Genomic DNA, 27,680 nt, shown 5'->3' with positions numbered 1-27,680 from the left:
AACAACCCCCATCACAGTGTACATTTCTAACAACTGAGGAACCTACATTGACATCGTCACCCAGAGTCCATAGTTAACATTAGAGCTCACTCTTGGTGTTGTACAATTTTTGGGTTTGGACAAATTTATAATGTATATCCACCACTTTAGTATTATACAGAGTAGTTTCATGCCCTAAAAATCCTTTGTGCTCCACCTGTTCATCTTTCCCTCCTCCAGACCTCTGGCAACCACTGATCTTTTTACTGTCTACGTAGTTTTGCCTTTTCAAAAATGTCATATAGTTTGAATTATAGAGTATGTAGCCTTTCAGATTGGCTTCTTTTACTTAGTAATATGCATTTAAGTTTTTTCCATGTCTTTTCATGGCTTAATGGCTCATTTCTTTTTTTTTTTTTTAGAGATTTATTTATTTTACAGAGTGAGAAAGCAGGCACAGGTAGGGGGAGGGGCAGAGGGAAAGGGAGAGAATCTCAAACAGATGCCCTGCTGAGCTTGGATCTCGTCGGGGTGGGGGGGCGGTGCTCAGCTCAATATCACTACCTTGAGGTCATGACCTGAGCCAAAATCAAGAGTCAGATTGGCCCCTTAACCAACTGGGCCGCATGGGTGCCCCACAGCTCATTTCTTTTTAGCACCGAATAATATTCCATTGTCTGGATGTACCACAGTTTACTCGAATGGTCACCTGCTGAAGGACATCTTGGTGGCTTCCAGTTTTTGGCCTTATATCCTTTAGCACTTTTGACTGAAATCACAATATTGAAACCACTCTTTTTCTTGACTTTATTACTGTTATCAATAACAAATATTTATGTCTCCCCCCCCGCCCACAGTGGTGTAAGAATTTATTACTAGTTTTTCAGAAGATGCCAAGTGTTAGAAGAAATTTTTCTCCTAGGCTAAGACAAGAATAGGTCTGTTTTAAAAACGATAAAATGCAAATTAAATGTTTCTCCTTTGTTAATCTAGCATTCAGTGGTTTACAAAATATTTTCTCACACATTAGTGAAATTAATACTCAAAATAACATTCTGAAGGGGGGTGCCTGGGTGGCTCAGTTGGTTAAGTGTCTGACTCTTGGTTTCGGCTCAGGTCATGATCTCAGGGTGGTGAGATTGAGCCCCACGTCTGGCTCCGTGCTCAACGGGGAGTCTGCTTGAGACTCTCTCTCGCTTTCCCTCTGCCCCCCGCCCCCAATAAATAAATCTTAAAAATACCATTCTGAGGTTAGTATTGTAGTGTCATTTTGTAGCTCAGAGAAGTTACATGACTTGTCTAAAGTCACATATGCGCTAGATAAAAACTAAAGTCATTTTACTGTAAATCTTGTGGGTTTTGTATGGCACTCTGCTCTCCCTTTACTTTATCCTAACATTTTTAAGTGTTGTATTTAAGTGTTTCAAAATCTGCAGATTCTCTATATAAACTCCTCTGTATAACCTTGATTTGTTTCTCTAACTCCAAAGCCCTTACACTTTGGTTTAACAAAACTACCACCTAATTATTTATGAAAAAATAGGATTGAAGATTATCAATAGCAAATATTTATTGAGCAGCTCCTTATTTTAAGGTATGGTGCTAGGTGGGATATACTGTGGAGTGATGAGTGGTAAAGAACTTGCTTCTGTGAAAATCCCGACTCCAGTATTGACGTTGTGCAAATTCCTTAACTTTACCCCATCTGTAAAATAGGGTGATAGTATCTGCCTTATAGAGTTGTTGGGGGTGGGTTATACATTTAAATACTTAGCTGATTTTCTGGAGACTAAAGAGTGCTTTATTTTAAAAGATTTTTACTTATTTATTTGACAGAGTGAGAGAGAGAGAGCACAAGCAGAGGGAGAGGGAGAAGCAGGTTCTCTGCTGAGCAGGGAGCCCGATGTGGGGCTCGATCCCGGGACCCCGGGATCATGACCAGAGCCACCCAGGCTCCCCTATTTTATTTTATTTTTTAAAAGATATTATTTATTTGAGAGAGAGTGGGAGTGTGTGCGTACCCATACAAGCGGGGGGAGGGGCAGAGAGATAAGCAGACTCCCTTCAGAGCGTGAGGCTCAACCACAGGACCCTGAGATTATGACCTGAGTCGAAGCCAGGAGCTTAACCGACTGAGCCACTCAGACACCCCAACAGTGCTTGATTTTAATAATGTTATTATTTATATGTATATAAACAGATGTAGTGTATCCTTGGGCATCAAACAGTTCATGCAGTCATGCCAAAGGCTGGATTATTTGCAGTTTTTTTTACTAAAATGTAACATTAGCACTAAAATAACTACTAAAACAACTGCTCATCTTTCCTACATACATGCTATGTATTGAGAAGTGTCTAAATAGTGTGTTGAGCAATACATGTCTTTGATGCTTTAGACTTTTTAAAGCATTCTTACATTGTTTCTCTTAACCTGCAAAATCTGTATTTCCATTCCCTACTCAACTTTTTAAGTTTTACAGATAAGGAACTGAAGAACAAAGGTAGAGACTCATCTTAGGTTACATAGTCAGTGGCAGAGCTAAGGTTAGAACCCAAGTTTCTGACTCCTACCTAAATTATTTTTTTCTTCCTCTACTTTGCTGCCTTTCTTTTTCATGTCATTACTTTTACATAAAGTGAGAGTCACGTGCAGACAGAAATAGAGACAATGGTAACTCATTCTCAAAGATTTGAATTTTTCTTTCTTCTTCTTCTTTTTTTTTAATATTTTATTTAAGTATTGGAGAGAATGAACAAGCAGGGAGAGTGGCAGGGAGAGGGAGAAGCAGGCTCCCTGCGGAGTAGAGAGCCCGATGCGGGGCTCTGTCCCAGGACCCTGGGATCATGACCTGAGCCGAAGGTAGATGCTTAACCAACTGAGCCACCAGACGCCCCAGTATTTGCATTATTTTTCTAATTTGTTGTTTTATTTGGTCTTAGGAATGCCAAGAATACTTTTGTGTTATTGGCAGGAAAATCCATCCCCAATCTCTGCTGAGTTTTGGACTTGAATATTAAATACTTAGTGCTTCTCCAACATTTCTTTGGATGTCTCAAAGGCACTTGAAAATCTCTAAGCCTAAAACCAAATTCTTGATGTCCTTTTCCCCTCCATTCATTACACAGGTCCTTTCATGTTCTCTTAGTGATTGGTTCTACTGTCAGACTGGTTGCAGAATCCAGAAACCAAAGACTTGTTCTTGACACCTTCTCACTCCGCATATGTGCTCTATGATCTCGTATGCATCCACATCTGTCTGTTGCCAGTACCATCAGTCTAGAAATACTGTAATTTTTTGCCTTACCTTCAAATTGTTGTTGACATTTGTCTTCTTTTCCATCCTGTCTCTGCCACGCTGCCAAAGTGCTCTATTTGAAGTAGAAATCAGCTTAAATCTATGTCTCCTTCCTCTCTTTAAAACAGTGGGTTCCTATTTACTTTTCAGGGAAGCCTTCCTACATCTTTTAGGCTATGTTACATTCCTCTTCCTTTTTTCTTTTTATGGTGCCAGTATATCTTCTCTCTGTAATACTACAGTAGTAAATTTTATATTTATTTGTGTGATTATTCAACTGTGTGATTATTCAGTTGTCTCTTCCTTAGACTATAAGTACTGTTAGGAAGGTGCTGTATATTTCCCAGTGCCTGGCACAGTAGCTGACACTAGGTACTCAATAAATATGTGCTGAATACATGAATGTATCCAGATAACATTGTAGAGAAGTGACATGTTAGTTCTATGAGGGCCTTGAAGTGAAGAAGAGAGAATAGAAAGGCTAAAAAAAATACTGTCTCTTGAAATTTGACTTTGTGATTGTTACGTATTAGGGACTTTGAATGTGTTACTCATTTTATCTTACCAAGGACTGAAGTTTTATAAACAAGGAAATTGAGGCTTAGAGAACATTAATAATTGTCAGTGGACACATAGCACTTCAAATGCCCTTTCTTTTCTAGTATCAGGACTGGTATTTTTATGAACTTTTGTTTGTTTGTTTGTTTTAAAGATTTTATTTATTTGACAGAGAGAGACACAGTGAGAGAGGGAACACAAGCAGGGGGGAGTGGGAGAGGGAGAAGCAGGCTCCCTGCTAAGCAGGGAGCCTGATGCAGGGCTCGATCCCAGGACCCTGGGATCATGACCTGAGCCAAAGGCAGACGCTTAACGACTGAGCCATCCATGCACCCCTCCACTATGATTATTATAATAGCCCAGGCAGTGGGTCATGGTAGCTTCAACCAGGCAGAAGAAAAATGAAAATACTTGTAGGATGTATTGGATGGCTAGGTTGATAGGACTTGGTGATGGAATGGGATTTTGGGATATGTTTTTGGATTTGGTAATGAGACAGTTAATTGTACATTAATTGCTTGCTAGAAGAGAGGCAAGTTTGGGTATTTTTTTAACATTAATTTTGCAGTATCTTTGAGATAATTTAAATAGAATGTCAACGATACAATTGATCATCAGGATTTGGGGATCTTTGGGAGAGCCCTTTGGGCTAAAGGTGTGAATTTGGGAGTTAAGGGTGTGGATGATACCACTTAGAAGTACAATAAGAGAAAGGAGGGCCTAAGACTGGGCCATGAAGAACTAAATTTGGAGCTTCTGGGTTGTTGAACACTAGGAAGTTGGGGAGAGTGGTATGCCTGGAGAGGGCATGGAAGCTCCACATACTTTCCCTGTGTGTCTCTTCATCTGGCTGTTGCTTCATACCCTTTAACAAACTGGTAAATGTCTATTAGTCCATCAAGATGACCTGGTGGAAGCGCCTCAGACAGGGGTTATTAAAGCAGCAACTTTGGACGTGACACACCCAGGGCCCTTTCCCACAGATAATCCATTGTTGAAGTTGAAGAACATCACTCTTTTTTTTTTTTTAAGATTTTATTTATTTATTTGAGAGAGGATGAGAGGAGAGAGAGAGCACATGAGAGGGGGGAGGGTCAGAGGGAGAAGCAGACTCCCCGCTGAGCAGGGAGCCCGATGCGGGACTCGATCCCGGGACTCCAGGATCATGACCTGAGCCGAAGGCAGTCGCTTAACCAACTGAGCCACCCAGGCGCCCGAAGAACATCACTCTTAACACCTCACGTTGGAAGTGTTCCTCATCAAGCCGGACGACAGATGATGGAATATTTGGTTGAACAGATGATGGAATATTAGGCTTCTCTCAGTGGTCTTCCCATTTCTAATGAAGTGGTACTTAAATGATCTTACGTGGGCTGAGAATTCAGTGGGATGAAACATGGCAGTTTAAATAGGGAAAAAAATTCTTAAAAAACATAATTTAGAGAGATGAGAAAAAGTCAGTAAAGGAGATATAAGTTGGTTGAATTGGAGAGGAAGGAGGAAAAACCAGAATAGTGTGATGGTATAGAAATCCATGGAAAGGGATTTTCAAGGAGGGAATGGTCAACAGCATCAGATACTGTATAGAGGTAAGGAATGAAGACTAAAAATGTCTCTTGGATTTAGTGACTTGAAATAAAGGTAGTTTTAGCAAACTTTAGGTGGAATGATGGGAACAGAGATTAGATTACGTTGGGTTAAGCAGTGGAAGAGAAGGAATTAGAGATGCTGATAGATCCTAAAGTTTGACAGTTGAAGTGAAAGAACAAGAAAGGTGTGCTTTTGGGGGTGCTTGAGTGGCTCAGTCGGTTAAGCGTCCGACTCTTGGTTTTGGCTCAGGTCATGGTCTCAGGGTTGTGAGGTTGAGCCCTGCATGGGCTCTGTGCTCAGTGGGGAGTCTACTTTAGGTTCCCTCTTTCTGCCCCTCACCCTGCTCATGCTCTGTCTCTCAAAAATAAATAAAATCTTAAAAAAAAAAAAGTGTGTTTTTGTTTTTTTAAAGGTGAGCCTTGGACGTATGTTTCAAACTTTTTGTTCTCATGACAGTGTCTTTGCAGAGCAGAAATTTTTAATTAAAATAAAGTCTTTTTTATGGGTTGTGTTTTTGGTATCATATTTAGCAATTCATTGCCAAACCTAAGTTGACCTGAATTTTCTCCTGGTTCCCCACTAGAAGTTTTATAGTTTTGCATTTTACATTTATGTCTCATCCATTTTGAGTTAATTTTTGCGAAAGGTGTAAGGTCTATGTCTAGACGATTTTTTTTTTCATGTGACTGTCCAGTTGTTCCAGTACCATTTGTTTAATAGACTTTATCCACTGAATTGCTTTTCTTGTTCTTTTGTCAATGGTCAGTTAAACGTGTTTGCATGGATCTATTTCTGGGCTCACTCTATTCTGTTCCATTGATCTGTGTTATCTGTTCTTTGGCTAATAGTACGCTGTCTTGATTACTGTAGCTTTTATAGTTAAGTCTTGAAGTTGGGTAATGTCAGTCCTTCAGTCTTCGGTATTGTGTTGACTATTCTGAATCTTTTGTCTTTCCATATAAACTTTAGGATCTGTATGTCAATATCTGCAAGATAGCTTGGGGATTTGATTGGGAATACACTGAATCATTAGATCAGGTTGGGAAAAATTGATGTCACAACAATAATGAGTCTTCCAATACATGAATACAGACTATTCCTCCATTTATTTGTAATATCTTGAAGGTTAAGAATAGACAACGTTGATCTATGGTGATAAAGTCTGAAAAATGGTTACTTTTGGGAGAGGGCAGGTAATGATTAGAGATGGCATGGGGGAGGCTTCTGGGATTTGGGGAATGCTCTGTATTTGTGTGGTCATTACATGGGTATGTTCATTTTGTAAAAATTATCAAATTGTATACTTAACGATGTGTGTACTTCTCTTTCATAATATTTTCAATATTTCTTAAAAAAAAAAAACAAAACCTTAGAGTCTGACTATTTTGATTAAAGAGCAGAAAACTTGTATCCAAATTTGTATTTTAGTGGTCCAACACCTACTTAGTAGCTTTGAAATTTTGTGGGTATAGTTTTGGAGGGAAGGGAAGTAGGTAAGGAATTTAAATATTGAGGCTAAGAGCAGACTCACATTAAAGGTTTTGGTGTTCCTTGTAGTTGTTTTTATGTTAGGTAGTTTTTGGTCACAAGTATAGACAGAATTTTTTTTTAGTATCAATTTTAGACAAAATGAAAAACCAAGGTAGTCTAAATCTTGAGAAAAAACTATGTTATAAATTCTATTTGAAACATTGTTCTCCCAGGGGTGGTTGGTGTAAGCCCTATCACTTGGTATTTGACACTAGATTAGATAAAACAGTAGAAGGTTTCCTGTTGGGAAAAATCCCACTTTATTGCAAGGAAATAGGATCACTTGTAAGGATTTTTTTTAACTCAAATTTTTGTGACAGAGGAAGTATTATCTCTTCTACTCTAATGGTCAGAAGCATTGTTATTTTGTCATTAAAACATTGACCCTCTTTAAAGTTGCTTTTTTGGGGTGCCTGGGTGGCTCAGTCGTTAAGCGTCTGCCTTTGGCTCAGGTCATGATCCCAGGGTACTGGGATCAAGCCCTGCATTGGGCTCCCTGCTCCGCGGGAAGCCTGCTTCTCCCTCTCCCACTCCCCCACTTGTGTTCCCTCTCTCACTGTGTCTCTCTCTGTCAAATAAATAAAATCTTAAAAAAAAAAGTTGCTTTTTTGTCTAAATAGAAAGCCGTATTTAATGCATTGTTTTGTATAAGAGCAATGTTGGGGGCGCCTGGGTGGCTCAGTTGGTTAAGCGACTGCCTTTGGCTCAGGTCATGATCCGGGAGTCCTGGGATCGAGTCCCACATTGGGCTCCCGGCTCAGCAGGGAGCCTGCTTCTCCCTCTGACCCTATCCCCTCTCATGCTGTTTCTCTCTCTCTCTCTCTCAAATAAATAAATAAATAAAATCTTAAAAAAAAAAAAAAGCAATGTTGGAATTCATGAATTATCTAATGCTGTGGCTTGTACACGTGGAGAAGCAGTGTAAGTTAATGGGTTCATATAGATTGTTTGAAGCATTACCTGCTTATATTTCTTACAAGTCTAGGGTGGTGATATGAAATAAACAGATGTAGGAGTGCTTACAATTAAAATGCCCCATTTTACATGACTGTAGAGCAAAATCGCACCTAGAAGCAGTTTCACTTAATGGGCTGTGCTTGTGTCAACTTGTGGTTTCAACGGAAAAGTGCCTTTGGCTACAGTAAACTTCTAACAGCAAATGACTTGAGTTTGCATTTGTCACATTAGGAAGGACAATACAGTTTCAGTTTATTCATTCATTTTGCGTCATTATAATGGCGTAAAAGGATGGTTAGTTGCTCATTAGGAGTAAAATTGAACAGCATAAAAGGCAAGCCTTTCTTATGTTGAGTGCTTAATGATTTTATATATACTGCTGTGTCAAAACTCTCAGGAGGGTTTCCTATAGTGGTTGGCCTTAGATAAGACCCCATCAGTCATGGTCCATTCTCACAATTCTAGTTCATAGGAAGTTGTTAAATATCTAAGACTGTATTGTGAGAAGGAAGACTTTCTTCTGTATGTTTTATTGATACATTCATATCTTTTTTTTCCCCCAAGGGTAATTGTTTTACTATTAGTTTATACACTAAAGCAACAGATTCACATTAAAAAAAAACCTGTTTAGAATTTCTCCTCTGTTAATTTTATGCTTTCTTCCTGGATTAGCTGATATATTCATCTAGCACCTCTACTTACATTGATAATGTCCAAATCTGTATTTCTGTATTTTTTTCTTCGAGACCTATGTTCCTAAGCATTATGTAGTTCAAATTAAAGTTGTTTATTTCTCTTTTTACTTTTCCACTAGTTCGCATCCTTTTTTTGTTTTTGTTTTAAAGAGAGGGAGAGCGTAAAAAGGGGGGGGGGTAGGGGTAGAGGGAGAAAGAGAATCTTAAGCAGACTCCATGTCCAGCACAGAGCTGGACGTGGGGCTCAATCTCACAACCCTGAGATCATGACCTGAGCCGAGTTGGACACATAACTGACTGAGCCACCCAGGCGCTCTCCAGTAGTCCACATCTTAATTTGGGGTTACCCCGTACCCAGTTGTAAATGCCAGCAACCACCCAGGAGTGGGGCGTTCCATATTCTCATATGGGTTGAATTGGTTGATAATGTTCAAGTCTTCTAAATTCTTCTTGACTTTCTGTCTTGTTTTATCTATTTACAGTGAGGGCTAGAAATCTGCAACTATTGGTGTTGAATTCTCTCCTTTTCATTTTGTTAGCTTTTGTTTCATATATTTTGATTTTTATATTTTCCTGATATATTAACCTTTGTATCATTATGAAATGTCCTTTTTTGTCTCTAGTAATATTTCTTGTCTTAAAGTCTATTTTATCTGATGTTGATAGAAACATTTTAGCTCTCCTATGATTGCTCTTTGCGTAATATATCTTTTTCCATTTTCTGTCAGCCTGTTGTATCTTTGAACCTAAGGTATGTTTTTTAGACTGCATACAGTTGGATCTTTTGTTATTGTTGTTTTGTGTTTTTACAATTGGATTTTTTTTTTTTTTTTTGGACAGAGAGTTAGCGAGAGCGGGAACACAAGCAGGGGGAGTAGGAGAGGGAGAGGGAGCAGCAGGCTCCCCACTGAGCAGGGAGCCCGATGCGGGGCTCGATCCCAGGACCCCGAGATCATGACGTGAGCTGAAGGCAGACGCTTAATGACTGAGCCACCCAGGCGCCCCTACAATTGGATCTTTTTTATCCATTCTGACAATATTTTGCTACTTGTTGGAGTATTTAGGCCATTTATATTTATTATTTTTTTTAAAAGATTTTATTTATTTATTTGAGAGAGAGAATGAGAGCATGAGAGGGGGGAGGGTCAGAGGGAGAAGCAGACTCCCTGCCGAGCAGGAAGCCCGATGCGGGACTCGATCCTGGGACTCCAGGATCATGACCTGAGCCGAAGGCAGTAGCTTAACCAACTGAGCCACCCAGGCGCCCTAGGCCATTTATATTTAATACAAATATTAATATGGTTGGATTTATATTTGCCATTTTATTTTTTAATGTCTCATTTGTTGTTGTTCCTCAGTACCTTCTTTACTGTCTTTTTTGGGGGGGTTAGTTTTTTAACTGTATTTTTTGAGGTTTTTCTTTTTTTTAATGGTTGCTCTAGGGATTGATTATATCTGTATCATCATTTATCACAGTTCTCTTCAAATTAATATTTAATTTCAGTAAAATATAGAAACATTGTACCAGTGGTGAAGAGCTCCATCTCCTCTCTCCTTTTTATAGTATTACTTTTATATATGTGACATCTGTGTGTATTATAAATCTCACAGTGTTATAATTATTGCTTTTTGCAACCATTTATTTTTTAAAAGAAGGTAAGAGAAGAAGTAATCATTTATAGGGTCTTTTATGTTAACATACATATTTACGACTTTTTGTTGTCTGCATTTCATTTTGTGGATTTGAGTCACAAATTCTTTCCTTTTAGCCTAAAGAATTTCCTTTATCATTTCTTGTCAAGCAGGTCTGCTACCAGTGAAATTTCTTAGTCTGCTTATCTAGGAATTTTTTTTTTTTTACATTTTATTTTATATTTATTTATTTTATTTTTTGCAATCCCTCCACCCAGTGTTGGTCTCGGACCCATCACCCTGAGATCAAGAGGCACATGCTCTTCCCACTGAGCCAGCCAGGCACCCCCATTAACAAAATTAAAAAAAATTTTTTTTAAAGATTTTATTTTTTTGACAGAGACAGTGAGAGAGGGAACACAAGCAGGGGGAGTGGGAGAGGGAGAAGCAGACTTCCCACAGAGCAGGGAGCCCGATGCGGGGCTTGATCCCAGGATCCTGGGATCATGACTGGAGTTGGAGGCAGATGCTTAATGACTGAGTCACCCAGGTGCCCCCCCCCCAAAATTTTTTTTTAAGTAATCTTTATGCCCAACATGGGGCTTAAACTCACCACCTCAGGGTCAAGAGTCACATGCTCTACTGACTAAGCCAGCCAGGTGTCCCTTTGTCTTTGTTTTGAAAGAATATTTTTGTTGGATATAGAATTCTTATTTTTTCCCCTTAGCACTTTGAATGTCATTCTACCTTCTGGCCTCTAGTGTTTCAAAATGAGAAATCAGCTGTTGATCTAATATGGTTTCCTTGTATATGATGAATTTTCTTTTATTGCTTTCAAGATTTTTCTCAGTTGTCTTTCACTTGTTTGATTATGATGTATCTATGTGGATCTTTATTGAGGTCTACTTTGAGATTTGTTGAGCTTCTTGGATATGTGTGGATTGATGTTTTTCATCAGTTTAGAGGATGTTTGGGGCCATTATTTTTTCAGGTATTTTTTCTACCTCTTTCTCTCTTTCTAGGATTCCTGTTATACACATGTTGACATTCTTGACGTTGTCCCTTATGTTTCAGAGGCCCTATTCATTTTAATCTTTTTCTCTCTATTCTTCAGATTGCAGTTTTTATTGACTTATTTTGTTCACTGATTTCTTTATTCTGCCATCTTGAACCTGTTGTTGAGCCGTTTTCATGAAATTTCAGTTTTACACTTTCTGACTGCAGAATGTCCATTTGTTCCTCTGTAAATAATTTGTTCCCTTATTGAGATTCTCTGCTTGTTGACTCATTGTTATACTTTTCTTTAATTTTTAAAAGTTATTTTCCTTTAGTACTTTGAACATATTTAAAATAGCTCTTTTGGGACGCCTGGGTGGCTCAGTGGGTTAAATGTCTGCTTTCATCTCAGGTCATGATCCCAGGGTTCTGGGATCGAGTTCCGCATCGGGCTCCTTGCTCAGCAGGGAGCCTGCTTCTCCCTCTGCCCCTCCCCCTGCTTGTGCTCTCTCTTCTCTGACAAATATTTTAAAAAGTAAAATAGGTCTTTTGATGTCTTTGTGAAGTTCATCATCTGAGGACATTGTTTTTCTAGTGACTGCTTTTTATCTCCTGCGTATGAGTCACATTTCCTATTTTTTCAAAGGTCTCTTAATTTTTTATTGAAAACTGGACACTTTAGATAATATTTTGCAGCAGCTTTGGATTCTTACTATTTTTCCCTTTGAAAGGGTTGCTGTGTTTTTGTTTAGGTAACTGGGATAAATCTGAAATCTGTCTCTCCTGCAGTGTGTTGTTTATGTCTCTGCTCAGTTTTTAAAATTTTTTCTTTTTTTTTTTTTTTTTTTTTTTTTTAAAAGATTTTATTTATTTATTTGAGAGAGCGAGAATGAGAGAGAGTACATGAGAGGGGGGAGGGTCAGAGAGAGAAGCAGGCTCCTCGCCGAGCAGGGAGCCCGATGCGGGACTCGATCCCGGGACTCCAGGATCATGACCTGAGCCGAAGGCAGTCGCTTAACCAACTGAGCCACCCAGGCGCCCCTTAAAATTTTTTCTATTTTAACTTTTCAACCTGGCTTTCTGTTCTTTGCTCTTATCCTTTCCAGCATAGTTTACTGGTCAGCCAGTACTTGGACAGAAATTGTGCTCAAATACCTCCCACCAGTAAAGATTTTTGGCATCTCCTCTGCATAATCCTGTAGCCTTAGCCAAGAATATGCTTGACCCATTCATGATCACATCCTCAGGCTAGTGGAACCCTTGATTGCCCTGTCCACCTGCTGCTTAGATTGTCACTTGCACCTATAATGCCCCTGGGTGTAGGTGTGGCCCACCATTCCAGATTGAGTGAGGCCCCTTTGTAAATGCAAACACAGATCCTCTAGGCCTGTGCCACCTAATAATTAGGCAGAACCTATTGAGCTGGGAGGTGGGGGGAAATGGGAGTGGCCCCAAGTAGGTCCCCTACTGTTCTTAATAAAAATTCTGCAGGTTTTTACATTTTAAGATTTAATTATTCATTTGAGAGAGAGAGAGCTCGCAGGCAGGGGGAGGGGTAGAGGGAGAGAGAGTCCTGAAGCAGGCTCCCCGCTGAATTGGGAGCCCAACATGGCTCCATCCCAGGACCCTGAGATCATGACCCGAGCCAAAACCAAGAGTCTCCTGCTTAACTGACTGTGCCACCCAAGCGCCCCAAACCTGCAGTGTTTTTTGTTTTTTTTTAAGATTTTATTTATTTATTTGAGAAAGTGCTTGCGAGCGAGTACGTACAAGCAGGGGGAGGGGCAGAGAGTGAGGGAGAAGCGGACTCCCCACTGAGCAGGGAGCCTGACAAGGGGGTGGGGGCGTTCCATCCCAGGACCCTGAGATCATGACCTGAGATGAAGGCAGACACTTAACTGACCAGGTTCCCCAATCCTGCAGGTCTTTAAGCATCAGTACTTCTCTTTGGTGCAGGCATTTGATAGATTTCCAGAGCTCTGAAGTGTTTTTTTTTTTAAGATTTACTGATTTATTTGAAAGAGAGAGAGCATGCACACACAAGTGGGAGGGAGGAGAGAGAATCTCAAGCAGACTGCGCCCACTGGGGAGCCCGACTGGGGGAGGGGCGTGTGTGTGTGGGGGGTCCCCGATGCAGGGCTGATCTCATGACCCTGAGATCACTACCTGAGCTGAAAGCAAGAGTCAGGTGCCCAACCAGCTGGCACCCCTGAAGTGGTTGTTTTGATTAATTTTGTCTTGCTTTGTAATTACATTTTGGGGGTATTTGCTGACCTTTTCCCATGCTCACAGCCAGGTGTCCTGCCTTACCAATACTTATGAAACCCTGCATACTCATCATCTATCACCGCTTCTTCACACTGAGGTAACCACTATCCTGACATTTTGGTAATCATTCCTGAGCTTTTTTTAAAGTAGTTTTACAGCACAACTAAGTATCCATATATATTATGTCATTTCGTACTGTCTTGTTTTGAACTTTATATACATTGACTGATAGGGTTTTTTTTTTTTTTTTTGCAATTTCCTTTTTTTTGTTTGTTTTGTTTTTGCTTACCATTGTTTTTATTGTTTTATCCATGTTGATGTAGTTGTCTTTTGTTTCTACTGCTATATGCTCCTTTACTGTAGGAATGTACCACAGCTTATTTTTCCGTTCCGCTGTTTGTCAGTAGATGTTTTGTTTTTGTTTTGTCTATCACAGAGACAGTGCTGCTACGACACATGTGTTTCTCTAGACAGTGTTTTTCAAGCTTTTAGGTCACCACCTATTGGGTTGTGAAATCAATTGACTGAGTCATGAACAACACTACATTTTTTAAATGTATAGAATGAAAAAATATCTTGAGTGCTTTACATAAGTTTCTGTCTCATGAATGTAACCACAGGAAGCTCCAAACTCCTACGTCACCCCTTATTTCCTACACTCTAATCTTCAGAAAGCACTGCACATTCCCTGTTCTTTCCTCCCCTCCTTCTCCACCTCATTTCTACTTCGGTTCATCATCAGCGAAATCACCAATATTCTTAACTTCCTCTCTGAGCTTCCCCTTCACCTTCCTGCACTAGTAACACTGTGCTTTCCACTGAGGGCACAGCTTCACCTTGCAAGGGATGCCTGTGCTTTTTTTTCTCCTGCAGTCCTTCTCCTCTGGCCTGGATTTCCTTGTTCGTCATTGCCACTTTTCAGATAATTTTCCTCTTCCATTAATCCCCATATTGCTGTCCTCTTTTGACCACTGACTCTGGTGATTTTTGTTCCTTGCTTAGTGTCATTTTGTCCATTATTACTCTTGTCTTAATTCTTCATGATTACAGTATACACAGATGATCCTTCTGACACTGCCCACTCAGTTCTGTGAACTCTCTCATAATGATTTTGTTCTCTACCTCAGCCAGTTATTTTCACAGTCATACTCTAACCAGTGCTTCTCGAACTATCTGTTGTGAAGGACTAGTATATATATATTTTAAAGATTTTATTTATTTATTAGAGAGAGAGGGGGAGAGAACTTGCGTGGGCGCATGAGCGGGGGGAGGGGGCAGGAGAAGAAGGAGAAGCAGACTTCCCCCCCCCCCCCAGCAGGGAGCCCGGCATGGGGCTCGATCCTGGGACCCTAAGATCATGACCTGAGCCAAAGACAGACACTTAACCAACTGAGCCACCCAGGTGCCCCAGGACCAGTGTATTTTTATTTCCAATCCATCATTGGTGAATGTTTTTGGTAAAATACAATTAATTAGGGTGCATGGGAGCAGGGAGCCGCCTCCTCCCTCTGCCTCTCTCTCCCTCTGTCTCTCATGAATAAATAAATAAAATCTTTTAAAAAATACAATTATTTACTAGGAAATTGAAATGCTTTTGTCATGACATGTCATGACAATACCAAATTGCTGTATAAGTCTCTTAATCAATTTTCTTAATTTCTGTACTTCTCTCATTGCAGACAGTCCTTTAAGAACACCACTTTGAGGGGCACCTGGGTGGCTCAGTCGTTAAGCGTCTGCCTTCGGCTCAGGTCATGATCCCAGGGTCCTGGGATCGAGCCCTGCATCGGGCTCCCTGCTTGGCGGGAAGCCTGCTTCTCCCTCTCCCACTCCCCCTGCTTGTGTTCCCTCTCTCACTCTGTCAAATAAATAAAATCTTTAAAAAAAAAGAAAAAAAAGAACACCACTTTCAGTGACACTATTTTAGATCTCATCAGTTACCAGTAAATGCAACCCTTCCGTAATCCATTTCATTCACAGCGCTCTAGGACTGCCACCTTCTCTTTGCAGTTCACTGTAGTACCTTGACTCCACTGGGATGTCCATTCCATTGGGCATTTTCACTGCCCTGTACCTTCTGGATGTGATCATTAGAATCATTTCCTTGTATACACTCTTGTTTCTTTCTTGCACCGATCTACTTGCTTAGTAAAACTAGAATTCTGGTTAAACCCAGCTTCTTCCTCCTCTGTGCTTAGACTTACACAGCTGAATTTCAGAGGAGAAAAACATACCTGTGTGTCCCAGTCTCACTTGAAGTTCATGCTATAGCCTTAAAGTGGGCCTTTATTATGGTCTGAAAATCATATACTGTAACTGCTCTAGTGTCTTCATTTTCACCATACTTTTTCACACCTGGTCTTCTGATCAGCCTCAACACCACCTCATTCATCTTCACTCTTAACGATGACCTTGCTTTCTACTTCCTTGAAAAATTTGTAGTCAGAGGGAACTTCCATAGATTCCCATTGTGTTTATCATTGGGCCATGAAAATTAGAATGACACCTTTAGTCTTGACAATTTCTGTCTTAAGGTCTGTTTTGCCTAATAATCATAGAGATAAATAAGCTGGGGGATTATATGATTTCTTTTCATTTATATATTTTTTTATTTCGTTAAACCTTTATAAGTCCCTGTGTATGGAATATGGACATTAAACAGTAACAGTTATGCAAAGTGCTGTGAAAGAAAACAGGTGTGTAATCTTTTTTTTCCCCCTAAAGATTTTATTTATTTATTTGACAGAGAGAGAGACAGTGAGAGAGGGAACACAAGCAGGGGGAGTGGGAGAGGGAGAAGCAGGCTTCCTGCTGAGCAGGGAGCCCAATATGGGGCTGGATCCCAGGACCTGGGATCATGACCTGAGCCGAAGGCAGATACCTAGCAACTGAGCCACCCAGGTGTCCCAAAATAGGTGTGTAATCAGTATATAACAGGGATCCTATTAGTAAGGTACCAAAGGCTACCCCAAGGAAATGATACTTACTCTGATATCTGTGAAGAGTAGCCAGCAAGGGGGCAGGCACAAAATGAGTGTGAAAGGCCAGAGATCTGAAAAAGCCATTCATGACACGTTCTTTGTATCTGGAAGGAGTTAGGGTGTGAGTGGCCCAAGATGAAGCTGGAGATGTGGGCAGAGGTTTTGAGCAGGTAAGAGCAATCACACACTACCTTCTCCTCTTAAGTTTGTGTTAATAGTCCCTACCTAGCGTGGAAATTGAGTAGTATTGCAAATTATTCTTTTTGACACTATGTAAATTACTGTGCTTAGCAGTTTTATTCTCCTCACATTTTCTGTAGCAAGTGTTATAATCCTTTTCCATTTTCACAAACCTCCAGATGTGCTCTTTTCACCTTGTATTAAGTTTTGCCGACCAAGAATAAGGTCTGATATGAGAGAGACTCCCTCCAGATTTTCGCAGTAGCCTCATTTAGCCTTATACTTTGTACTTTCCACTCCTTTTCACTTAATACTTTCCACTTCCCTGTCTCAGAGGGGCAGTGTGTTGCTTCCTTTCCATGGTTTAGCTCTCCTACCTGTCCTCATCTTTTGTCATCTTAGTTTCTTAGTGAACACAGGACTAATAAAACAAATGCTGCATTTTGATTGTCCAGAACTGAAGGCCTGTTTTTAATTAATTTTTTTTAAAGACTTTATTTGAGAGAGAGAGTGAGCGCATGCGCGCACCCAAGTGGCGAGGTGGGAGGGGGGAGAGGAATAGGGAGAAGTAGACTCCCCGCTGAGCAGGGAGCCTGATGTGGGTCTCAATCCCAGGACCCTGGGATCATGACCTGAGCTGAAGGCAGGTGCTTAAGTGATTGAGCCACCCAGGCACCCCTTTATTTTTATTTTTTTTTAAGATTTATTTATTTATTTTAGTGCGAAAGAGCGCAAGCGCTCAGAAGAGTGAGTTGGGGGGAAGGGCAGAGGGAGAGACCCTTCAAGCGGGCTCCTACTTGAGCGCAGGGCTCGATCTTACAACCTGAGATCTCATGACCTGAGCCAAACCAAGACGACGATGCTTAGACGACGATGCTTAACCGGCTGAGCCACCCAGGCATCCCTGACAGCCTGATTTTGAAAATTATTGCATATAATCCTTTTTAAAGGGGAGAGAGAGAAACTCAGATAAAACTCAAGTTGCCTTGAACTACTCTCCTCTTGGTCATCCCCCTACTTTTGTAAGACATTTATAAAATACTTTCTGTTTATGTGGAATCTAAAAAAACCCTTTCTATAAACATGTTATATTTGCCTTGTAAAAATATTGTTCTGCCTGCTGTATAGAGCACAGGTTTGTGGGTAGGAGCAACACTGAATATATAGAGAGAGGAGATGATGATTTTTGGTCATTCTATTGAAAAATAAATTATGGAGGTTGTGTTTAGAGTGGTTGACAGTGGAGATGGAGAATACTAGGCTAGAAATATGAGGTAGGACTGATAGGAATTAATGAATGATGGGATGCAATGAGTAAAGGAGAAGGCATTGTCAAGGATAATCCTCAGGTTTCTGACATGAGCAACTGAAGTATTAGTGGTGTTATTTTTTTTTAAATTATTTATTTATTTAAAAAATAGAGAGAGGGAGGGAGAAAGCATGCGGGCAAGCACGCATGCAGGGATGAGGAGCAGAGGCAGAGGGCAAGAGACTGTTAAGCAGATTCTGCGCTCAGCACGGAGCCCAACGTGGGGCTCAATCTCACAACCCTGAGATCAGGACCTGAGGTGAAACCAAGAGTCAGATGCTCAACCAGCTGTGCCACCCAGGTGACCCATAGTGGTGCTGTTTTTACTGAGCTAGGGAAAGAGAGAGAAGGAGCAGAGTGGGGTAATTCAGAGATGACTGATTTGGTTTTGGACATGAAGAGATTATGGTGCCTTTGTGAAATCTAAATGCAGATGTCAAATGGCTGGGTAGACTAGTATAGAGCTTGGAGAAGAGCTGAGATGGAGAGACAGAATTACTAGTATAGGGATGGTATTGGAAACTGGATGTAGGGCGCCTGGGTGGCTCAGTCATTAAGTGTCTGCCTTTGGCTCAGGTCATGATCCCAGGGTGATGGGATCCAGCCCCGCATGGGGCTCCCTGCTCTGCGGGAAGCCTGCTTCTCCCTCTCCTGCTTGTGTTCCCTCTCTTGCTGTGTCTCTCTCTGTCAAATAAATAAAATCTTTTTTTAAAAAAAGAAACTGGATGTAGAAGAGGGTTACTTTGAGGGGTGTGAGAAGGACCTAGTCCTAGGACTAACACCCGAGGTTTGGTAGAGGAAGTTAAGTCTATAAAGTAGGCTGAGAAGGAGCAACCAGAAGAAGGGAAGCCTGGGAAACCAAAGAAAAACATTAGTTTAAGGAGGAGAGGGGAGTGGTTAAGCATAGAATGCTGCTTAGACATTAAGATGAGGGCCAAACTGTTTGTTTGCTTTAAATATACCGGGGTCATTAATGACCCTGATAAGAACTGTTCTACAGGTTTAATAAAAGCAGATGTCAGATGGGATTGGGTTGGAGGAGTAGGAGAGGTAAGGAAATAGAGGCAGGGAATTTAGACAGCTCTCTCTTTTTTTTTTTTTTTAATTTTTATTTATTTATTTGACAGAGAGAGACACAGCAAAAGAGGGAACACAAGCAGGGGGAGAGGGAGAGGGAGAAGCAGACTTCCCGCTGAGCAGGGAGCCCGATGCGGGGCTCAATCCCAGGACCCTGGGATCATGACCTGAGCCGAAGGCAGACGCTTAACGACTGAGCCACCCAGGCGCCCCTAGACATCTCTCTTAATGATGTTGTGAGAAGAGAATGGTTTCTGGAGGAGATGAGAGGTTGAGGTGGTAAGTAGGAGAATTTTTTTCAAATGAATGAGTAAATGGATCATGGACGATCCATTTGAGTGTGAGAAGTTGATGAATGCCAAAGAATAATCACTAAGGCTCTAGGGAGATGAGGGGGGATTAACTGTAATATCCATGTAGAAGGGGACCGCCTTTAGAGTGGAGGGAAGAACAGCATAGTGGAAAATGCTCTTCTAAGGAAAGAAATGCTGTATGTTACATATTTATTACTTCATTGTGAATTTACTATTAAACTGGGTGGTTGAGAGCCTTTTATCCCATTTGTAAGATGCAACTATCATTCAGTAGTTTTATCTTTTTCTCCTGCCAGCTACTTTAGATTACCTCTACCAAGAAAATCCACGTTTTTTCCCGGACCAAAAACAATATATGCAGTAGGGGCACCTGGGTGGCTCAGTCATTAATCGTCTGCCTTCGGCTCGGGTCATGATCCCAGAGTCCTGGGATCGAGCCCCGCATCGGGCTCCCTGCTCTGCGGGAAGCCTGCTTCTCCCTCTCCCACTCCCCCTCCTTGTGTTCCCTCTCTCGTTGTGTCTCTCTCTGTCAAATAAATAAAATCTTTAAAAAAAAGAAAAAACAATATATGCAGTAAATACTCTGGTTGTTGGGGAGGATTACTCTGTACACATGACATCTTTCCCCCGTGTTTAGAGTACTTTATTTTTATTCCACTGCAGGGAGTTTTGTCAGAGCTTGTATTTTCACTTCCTGTGACTTTTTTTTCTTGTGTTTTATGAATTATGACAAAATTCCACTACAGGGGGGAGATTCTAATAGCCTTCACTGACTAAATGTGACCTGAGCAGTAGTTGGTGTCAGGAGCAGAAAGGTACCAACTCCCCTTTTCTTCAGAAGACTTTAAAGTAGACTTTTATGTTTGAGTGGGGTTTTGGATAGGCAATACTTGTACATGTTAGTAGAATCAAGAGGTAAAAACTACGTACAGTAAAAAAGGTTTTTTGACTCCTGTTCTCTCATTCGCTTTCTTTCCTTGCCAAAGTAGCTGGTGTTAACTATATTCTTAAGTATCCTCACAGAGATTCTGTACATCTACAGACGAACTCACATATAAGTATAAAACAAAATTATACTACTTTATTTACACTAATGGTATAATGTACCTTTTTTATTCATTTAACATTATATATTGAAAATTGCTCCATATTAGTGTATTAAAGAACTTTTTCATCCTTTATGGGCACATTGTATGGGCATATCACTGTTAGCTAACTGGTGTCCTATTTATGGTTGATGCTAGTGTTTGTGATTAAAATTGTTTTTTTAGGCAGCAGAAGTCATTGTAGATCTCAATAAACTGTTAAGTATAAGGATCTTGAAATGAAAGATAATTGAGTTGTCAGGTTGAAAGACAATGATAATGTCATGTTTTCTTACAAAGAAAAACAGTTTAGATTTATTTGTCCTACCCACACAATTTATTTACTGAACGAACAGGAGTTTTATGGTCATATTAACATATTTACCTTTCCACCTAATGTTATATTATGTACTTCAAAAAGGTCCAGTGCCTCCTTCTTTCAAAAATTAATTTGAGACTTTTGATTCTTGTGTTTTATGACTGACATTAATTTCATTTGAGTGTATTTCTCAAATATTTCAGCTGTAAGAAAAATTTTTATTCTGGAATATATAACATCATTCTCTACAGAAGAATCAACTCTTGTTTCTATTTAGTTACAAAATCTTGGTTTATTCCTTATATTGGGGTATTTCATATCTCAATATTTTATTTCCTGTTTGTATTGCCAACATGCTTCAGTTATGACACTGGCAGTTTGCCGGTTTAACTTTTACTCCCTCTGTTGGCTTTCAGAGGTGTTACATTCCTTTTGGAATGGTGTTAGGAATAACATTTATGCTTTTTTTCATTTAAGTAAAAAATTAGTAATGATGCAAATATGAAATAGGCTACATATGGGATTGTTTTACATTAATGAATGTTTCCAGTGGCCATGAATGTTCTGGTTTTCATGAATGTGTTGTGAGGAACCTTCCTCAGAATGTCTGTTTCATCAGCCGCTGAGAACAAGGCCATGAAAAACAAAAAATAGGAATATAGAATATTCATGTTTATAGTAAGCAAAAAGTAGGCTTGGTATGTTAGAGCAATAAAAGGATTTTCTGAATATCTTCTAGTTGCCATCTACCATATATTAAACTGTCAAGTAATAGAGTTGATAGAGTGAAGTGATGAAGATGTCTATGGCACCTGATTAGCACACCATCTAGCTCAGTGTTTATGTCTGTTACCAGTGGGAAATCATGATAATTGTCTTCTATAACATTTTATGTACAGAATGAGGTATTTACTGGCTTTGTACATTCTTAGCACCATCCTTTTAAAACCAAACCATCAGTTAATGGAGTTTGCTCTGTACAGGTCACAGCTCTTGTAGTTAAAGGTTATATCCTGTTTCTCCATGATTAAGTAGAGTTGTAGCACACTCAGTAGGGGAAGGATGTTAGGTTCTAAAGTTAGCACATAGGTGCGCCTGGGTAGCTCAGTCATTTGAACATCCAACTCTTGGTTTCCGCTCAGGTCATGATCTCAGGGTCTTGGGATCCAGCCCTGAGCTCAGCGAGGAGTCTGCTTGAGATTCTCTCCCTTTCCCTCTCCCTCCTCTTCTGCCCCTCTTCCACTCATGGTCTCTCTCTCTCAAATAAATAAAATCTTAAAAAAAAAAAAAAAATAAAGTCAGGGGCGCCTGGGTGGCTCAGTCGGTTAAGCGGCTGCCTCAGTCGGTTAAGCGGCTGCCTTCGGCTCAGGTCATGATCCCAGAGTCCTGGGATCGAGCCCCACGTCAGACTCCCTGCTCTTTGGAGAGCCTGCTTCTCCCTCTCCCTCTGCCTGCCTCTCTGCCTACTTGATCTCTCTCTCTCTCTCTGTCAAATAAATAAATAAAATCTTAAAAAAAAAAAAAGTCAGCATAAAAGGTAGAAAATGTGTGTAGGGTGTTTTCTCTTAAACTCCTTAAGTCATTCATAGACTAGAATGTACTAGGTTTTCTGGGTTCACAAAGTAGTTGATCTGTATTTAGTGGCTCTGTTTATGAAACAAAACATGTTGAAACACTAGACTCACATTCAGCCTGATGAGAGGTATGTGGGAACTAGGAAGGACTGTGAGGAAACAGCATAGTCGGGTCTGGCCTTGTAATACCCCTGTAGAGCAACTCCTCCTGAGGGGAATAGCAGATAGGTTTGATGCATACAATTACTTTGGGTGCTCATTTGCCAAATGCATATAATTGAAAGGTTTTTTTATAATGTGTGTACATTTGATGTTACTCCACTATAATGTCCTCTCTTTGAGGATTTGAGTGTAAAAGTAATCATTCTAGCTAACTTGTTTTTGAGACTAGTTTTTTTGAAGCATTCTTTTTCATATATGTTAAAGTCAGAACATACACATTTAACTGTATCAGAGTTTTGAGGACCCCTTTCTTGAACATTTTAAGTAACGTTTTTAAAATTGAAAATCCTTGTTTGGTTCCTTGCTGGGCTTGCAAGTTCAGTAATTGAGGATTAATATTATGCCATTTTTAGTAGTTGTGTATGCTAGTATTTTGATAGTACTGAGTCCTTTGAATTTGACTATTAAGCAGATGACAGGTACATTTTAAAGGCCTGTGTGATGGTAACTTTTGCTACTAATTTAGAAAGGTAGGCATGTTGTGTTGATTAAATAATCTTCCATTTCTGTTTATTGATTTTGTGTGTTTTTGTACAGGTTGCTTTCCTGTTGCATCTTTGACCTAGTTTCCTAAACTCTGCTCCATGATTTAACTTGAAAGTCTGAAATGAAGATGGAGGAGGCAGTGGGAAAAGTCGAAGAACTCATTGAGTCTGAAGTCCCACCAAAAACATCTGAACAAGAGACAGCTAAGGAGGAAGATGGATCTGTAGAACTGGAATCTCAAGTTCAGAAAGATGGGGTAGTGGATTCTACAGTTCTTTCTTCAATGCCCTGCTTATTGATGGAACTGAGAAGGGACTCTTCTGAGTCTCAGTTAGCATCCACAGAAAGTGACAAGCCGACCACTGGCCGAGTTTATGAGAGTGACTCCTCTAATCACTGCATGCTTTCCCCTTCCTCTAGTGGTCACCTGGCTGATTCAGACACGTTGTCTTCTGCAGAAGAGAATGAACCCTCCCAGGCAGAAACAGCAGTGGAAGGAGACCCTTCTGGAGTGTCTGGTGCCACCGTCGGGCGCAAGTCTCGGCGTTCCCGATCTGAAAGTGAAACATCTACTATGGCTGCCAAGAAAAACCGGCAATCCAGTGATAAACAGAATGGCCGAGTCGCCAAGGTTAAAGGTCATCGGAGCCAAAAGCACAAGGAGAGAATCAGGCTACTGAGACAGAAAAGGGAGGCTGCTGCACGGAAGAAGTATAACCTATTGCAGGACAGTAGTACCAGTGATAGTGACCTGACTTGTGATTCAAGCACGAGCTCATCAGATGATGATGAAGAGGTTTCAGGGAGCAGCAAGACAATCACTGCAGAGATACCAGGTAGAGGATGTTTTTTAAACTGACTGTAGAGCGACCGATGGCATTTCTAAGCTGTCAGGCTCAGTTAGATGAGTGACACTTGAAAAAATCCAGGAGACCTGCAGCTCTGTGTAAATTTGAAGACTGCAGTGTATTAACAAGACATGGCCAATTTTAAAAACCTGTTCTGAGGTTTCCAGTGCACTTTAGCACGTCAGCAAAAAAATATTTAAATGGTTAATGATAGGGACAAGATTATTTTTAAGTAATGGAATTTCTCACATGTCTCTTTCTCTGTAACACATTATCTGAACTCCCATCATTGCCTTTTTAGCACTGCTTAGGTTTAATACTCACTGTTCAGCATTATTACTAAGTAAATTCTCCTCAGGAATAGGCACTTTGCTTTATTATATAGCCACTGTACTCGAGCTTATGGTGTCTGAAATGACATGTTCTATCTTCCGTTTAAGTTTTCTAGTAACTGTTCCTCCTAAAACAGTAGTTTTATGAGTTTTTCCCCAGTTCACTGCATGATGAGATAGTTACCTTGTACATTTTTCTATTCTAAGTTGTCCCTTGCATTGGAAAGAATGCTTTTTTGCAGTATTTTCCCTTTACTCTCCCAAGCTTTAAGAAGTTTGATAGAAATCTGCTTATTCTAGCTCTCACTGGTGTAAGAGTGTGTAATTTATTACATGTTAGACATATCTGCTTTTTCCTTACTATCACGACTGGTAGTGTGTACTACAAAGGCAGTCTTGAGATTTCAAGGTGGAAGAAAGAGGAGGTCTGAATGGTTCTTAATTGGTGAATTCTCGTTATTGAAGAGACTCTTACGATTAGGAACATTTTATAAAGTACCTGGCATTTAATAGATGATGACAGCATTGTTTATTGCTACATTAAAGAAGGGGAGGTTTTGGTTTTTAAATTTTATGGTTGACTGTTCTTTCCTCTTAGTTTTCTGAAAAGTTTGTTTCTATACATGAAGACAGCATATTGCTGATCTACAAAGAATATTTCAAGAAAAATCATATTGGTTAATTAAGCCTGTAGCCAACCAAACTTACATAAACTCAGTAACAAGAATGATCCTATAGGTGTTCATCTTATTATAATAAAAGTCTCATCCATATAGTATATTAAATATGAGTTTTTAACAATTAGAAATGCTTACTGTTTTAATATCTGTTGAATTCCTTTGGTAGCTCCTTGTGTTAAAATTGCTGGGGAGGGGGTTTATTTGAAGTTCATCAGTTGAATGCATGCGAGAAGCGGACTTTGGGGTTGTTCTCAGGCAGATTCTAGGTATATTTCAGTTTTGCATTTAATATTTTTTAGAACGGTTGATTAACACCTGTAAAATTGTTTGTTCATGCATTCTTATGTCCTGTGTTCTGATCTGTTAATCAAGATCATAATGATACAGTGCTTAATTTCACTCACTAAACAGATTTTGATGTAACCACCCCAGTATTTTGCCTTCTTATGGAAAGGGAGAAGAAGGTGGGTAAACAACAAAATAGACCCAGTTATAGAGGTGGCATGAGAAATGTGTTCATGGGCACTCTCCTCTTTGGCTTACATAGATTAGGTGTGCTTTGTTTATATTATCTAAACCTCCTTGCTAATTGACTACGTTCACCAGTGTTTAAAACTTCTAAAACATTGGTGGTCTGTTTCTCGTCTATTCTGAATTTTATACAAACCAAAACACCAAAGTAAGTTATCTGAATCTATGATTTAATTTCTCTTGTTCACACCATTTAGTAAGTTTGTGGCTTTTGAAAGTTTGTACAGTTTTCTAAGGTAATCCCTGGAAAATCAAATGGTAGGTAAGGTGCCGGGCTGCTGTATATGACTGGCCTACACTGTGTGTACTGCACAGTTTCAGGAGGTGCTGTTCATATAAGTGGGCATGCGGAGCAGCAAGGATGGAACAGCCCAAGTTTAAATATTAGGAAGTTCCTTTCAGCTGTCTATATTGCTACCTGTAAAAAATTGTTATATCGTGCATTTTTAATGTAATAATTATGTATATGTCAGTTTCCTGAGTCACATTATGACTTCAGGGAAGGGGATACACTCAACGTAATAGCAAGGGCAATTGTTGAAAAGTTGTATAAATTGTAAAGATTGGATAAATTATGAACTGACTTGAGTGCAGCAGCATAGACATTCAGGTGAACTTAAACTGGATGTGCCTGACAGAATCTCTTGGATGTTGACATTTGAATCAAGCTGTTTACACAGAATGGAAATCAAGAGGAAAAGTAAAAACAGATTCTTGCTATCCTTTTTCATCAAGGTACAACTAATTTAGTAATTCAGAAAATGCTTCATTTATAAGCTTTGTCAGCAGCATAAACGTTGAAGGAATTAGGCTAAATGTTCTCTTATGCCAAATTTACAATTAATGCTTTTTCTTTTTTCATTTTTATTTTTTTAATGCATTTTCTTTTAAAGAATGAAAATGGAGACTTCTGTATTCTATAGTGCATGATCATGCTTAATTGAGTTCGATATCTGGAAACAGATGTTTATGAAGATTGTTTTTTAGTTAACAGTTAACTGACAGGCAACTTATTATCCACACTGAATCATTCTCTACGTGAGGTTTTTGAGACTAAATTGCTGTTTTAAGAATCTGTTTGGAGATATCATATCAAGATAATTCTGGCAGTTCTTGCATTTGGGGGACTTAGAGATGAGCAAAAATATAGAGTATTTTGAGGTGAATATTAATGTGAAAATACTTTGTAGTGGTCTTGTGTATTCAAGGCTTTTAATCAAATATCTCATTTATCTTTATAGATGACCTTTTTGTACTTTTAATCACTCCTTGCAGTTTTATGGTGGGACATCACCTCTCTGTAAAATCACTTTAAGTTGAATCTAGTTCTGTAAAGTCCGCTCTTGCAGAGGATTTTGATTTTAGTGAATATGAATAATGGACATCGGACTCCATTCAGTTAAAGAAATCAGTTCTCTGAACAGACTTACTTACGTCCATCAGTGTACATGGGCAGCAGGGAAAAGTTTTTCCAATAACTTTTTTTTTTTTAAAGATTTTATTTATTTGAGATAGCGAGCAAGAGAGCAGGAGTGGGGGAGCAGAGGGAAAGGGAGATGCAGACTCCCCACTGAGCAGGGAGCCTGACAGGGGCTCGATCCCAGGACCCCGGGATCATGACCTGAGCTGAAGGCAGAGGCTTAACCGACTTCACCCAGGGGCCCATACCTGTTGTTTTTAGCATAGAGTAAACCTCAGGGTGGCTTCATCTTGTCTTGGCTATAATGACCTGCTTTTGTGTGGTTTAATAGTCCACCATATAAATGCCTCTTCAGACTGAGGTTCCAAAAAGAGTATCCACCTTCATAGGTAAGGGTCAGTTTTCTTGGTGGGTTTGCATTTAGAAAATCTAATTTTGCATTTAGAAAATATCTGTTTCAGAGAATGTCAGGGAGGCTGTTGAGGACAGCTGTCTAAGATCACCTAATTCTCAGTCCATGTGGCCAGGTCCAGCCCCACTGAAGCCAGGATCTCAGTACCCCTTACTCACCATACACACTTATGCGCTGTAAGGCACCCTGATAAGCTATTATCTTACCTCACAGTGTTTCTGAGGCAGAGACTTACTATGCTTCATCAATTAATTCTTGTTTAAAAATAAAAAAGAATTTTTTTAAGTAGTAAATGCTTTGTAGAAAATTTTGAAAATAGAAAAATGTGAAGTAAAAGATTAAAATCATTTACAATCCTGCTTTTGTTAACATTTGGGTATGTTGCCTTTCATAATACGTAACAAAATTT

The 27,680-nt window shown here is 39.8% G+C and overlaps 1 protein-coding gene across 2 annotated transcripts in view; it reads left to right on the top strand.

Moving 5' to 3' along the window:
* Positions 1 to 27,680, top strand: part of C14H18orf25 (chromosome 14 C18orf25 homolog) — an 80,768-nt gene that overhangs the window by 14,819 nt on the left and 38,269 nt on the right. The window contains exon 2 of one of the 2 annotated variants that reach the window (XM_021686334.2): positions 23,100 to 23,884. In XM_021686334.2, coding sequence (XP_021542009.1) covers positions 23,170 to 23,884 — 715 coding nt within the window. In that variant the 5' untranslated portion in view covers positions 23,100 to 23,169. Of the gene's footprint in view, positions 1 to 23,099; positions 23,885 to 27,680 lie in introns of those variants that run through there. The other variant, XM_021686335.1, reaches the window with a different exon arrangement.

Source organism: Neomonachus schauinslandi, chromosome 14 (assembly GCF_002201575.2).
Source record: "Neomonachus schauinslandi chromosome 14, ASM220157v2, whole genome shotgun sequence".
In the NCBI taxonomy this organism is placed as follows: domain Eukaryota; kingdom Metazoa; phylum Chordata; class Mammalia; order Carnivora; family Phocidae; genus Neomonachus; species Neomonachus schauinslandi.
Note: the sequence above shows the minus strand (reverse complement) of the source record. Positions and strands in the feature narration are given on the sequence as shown.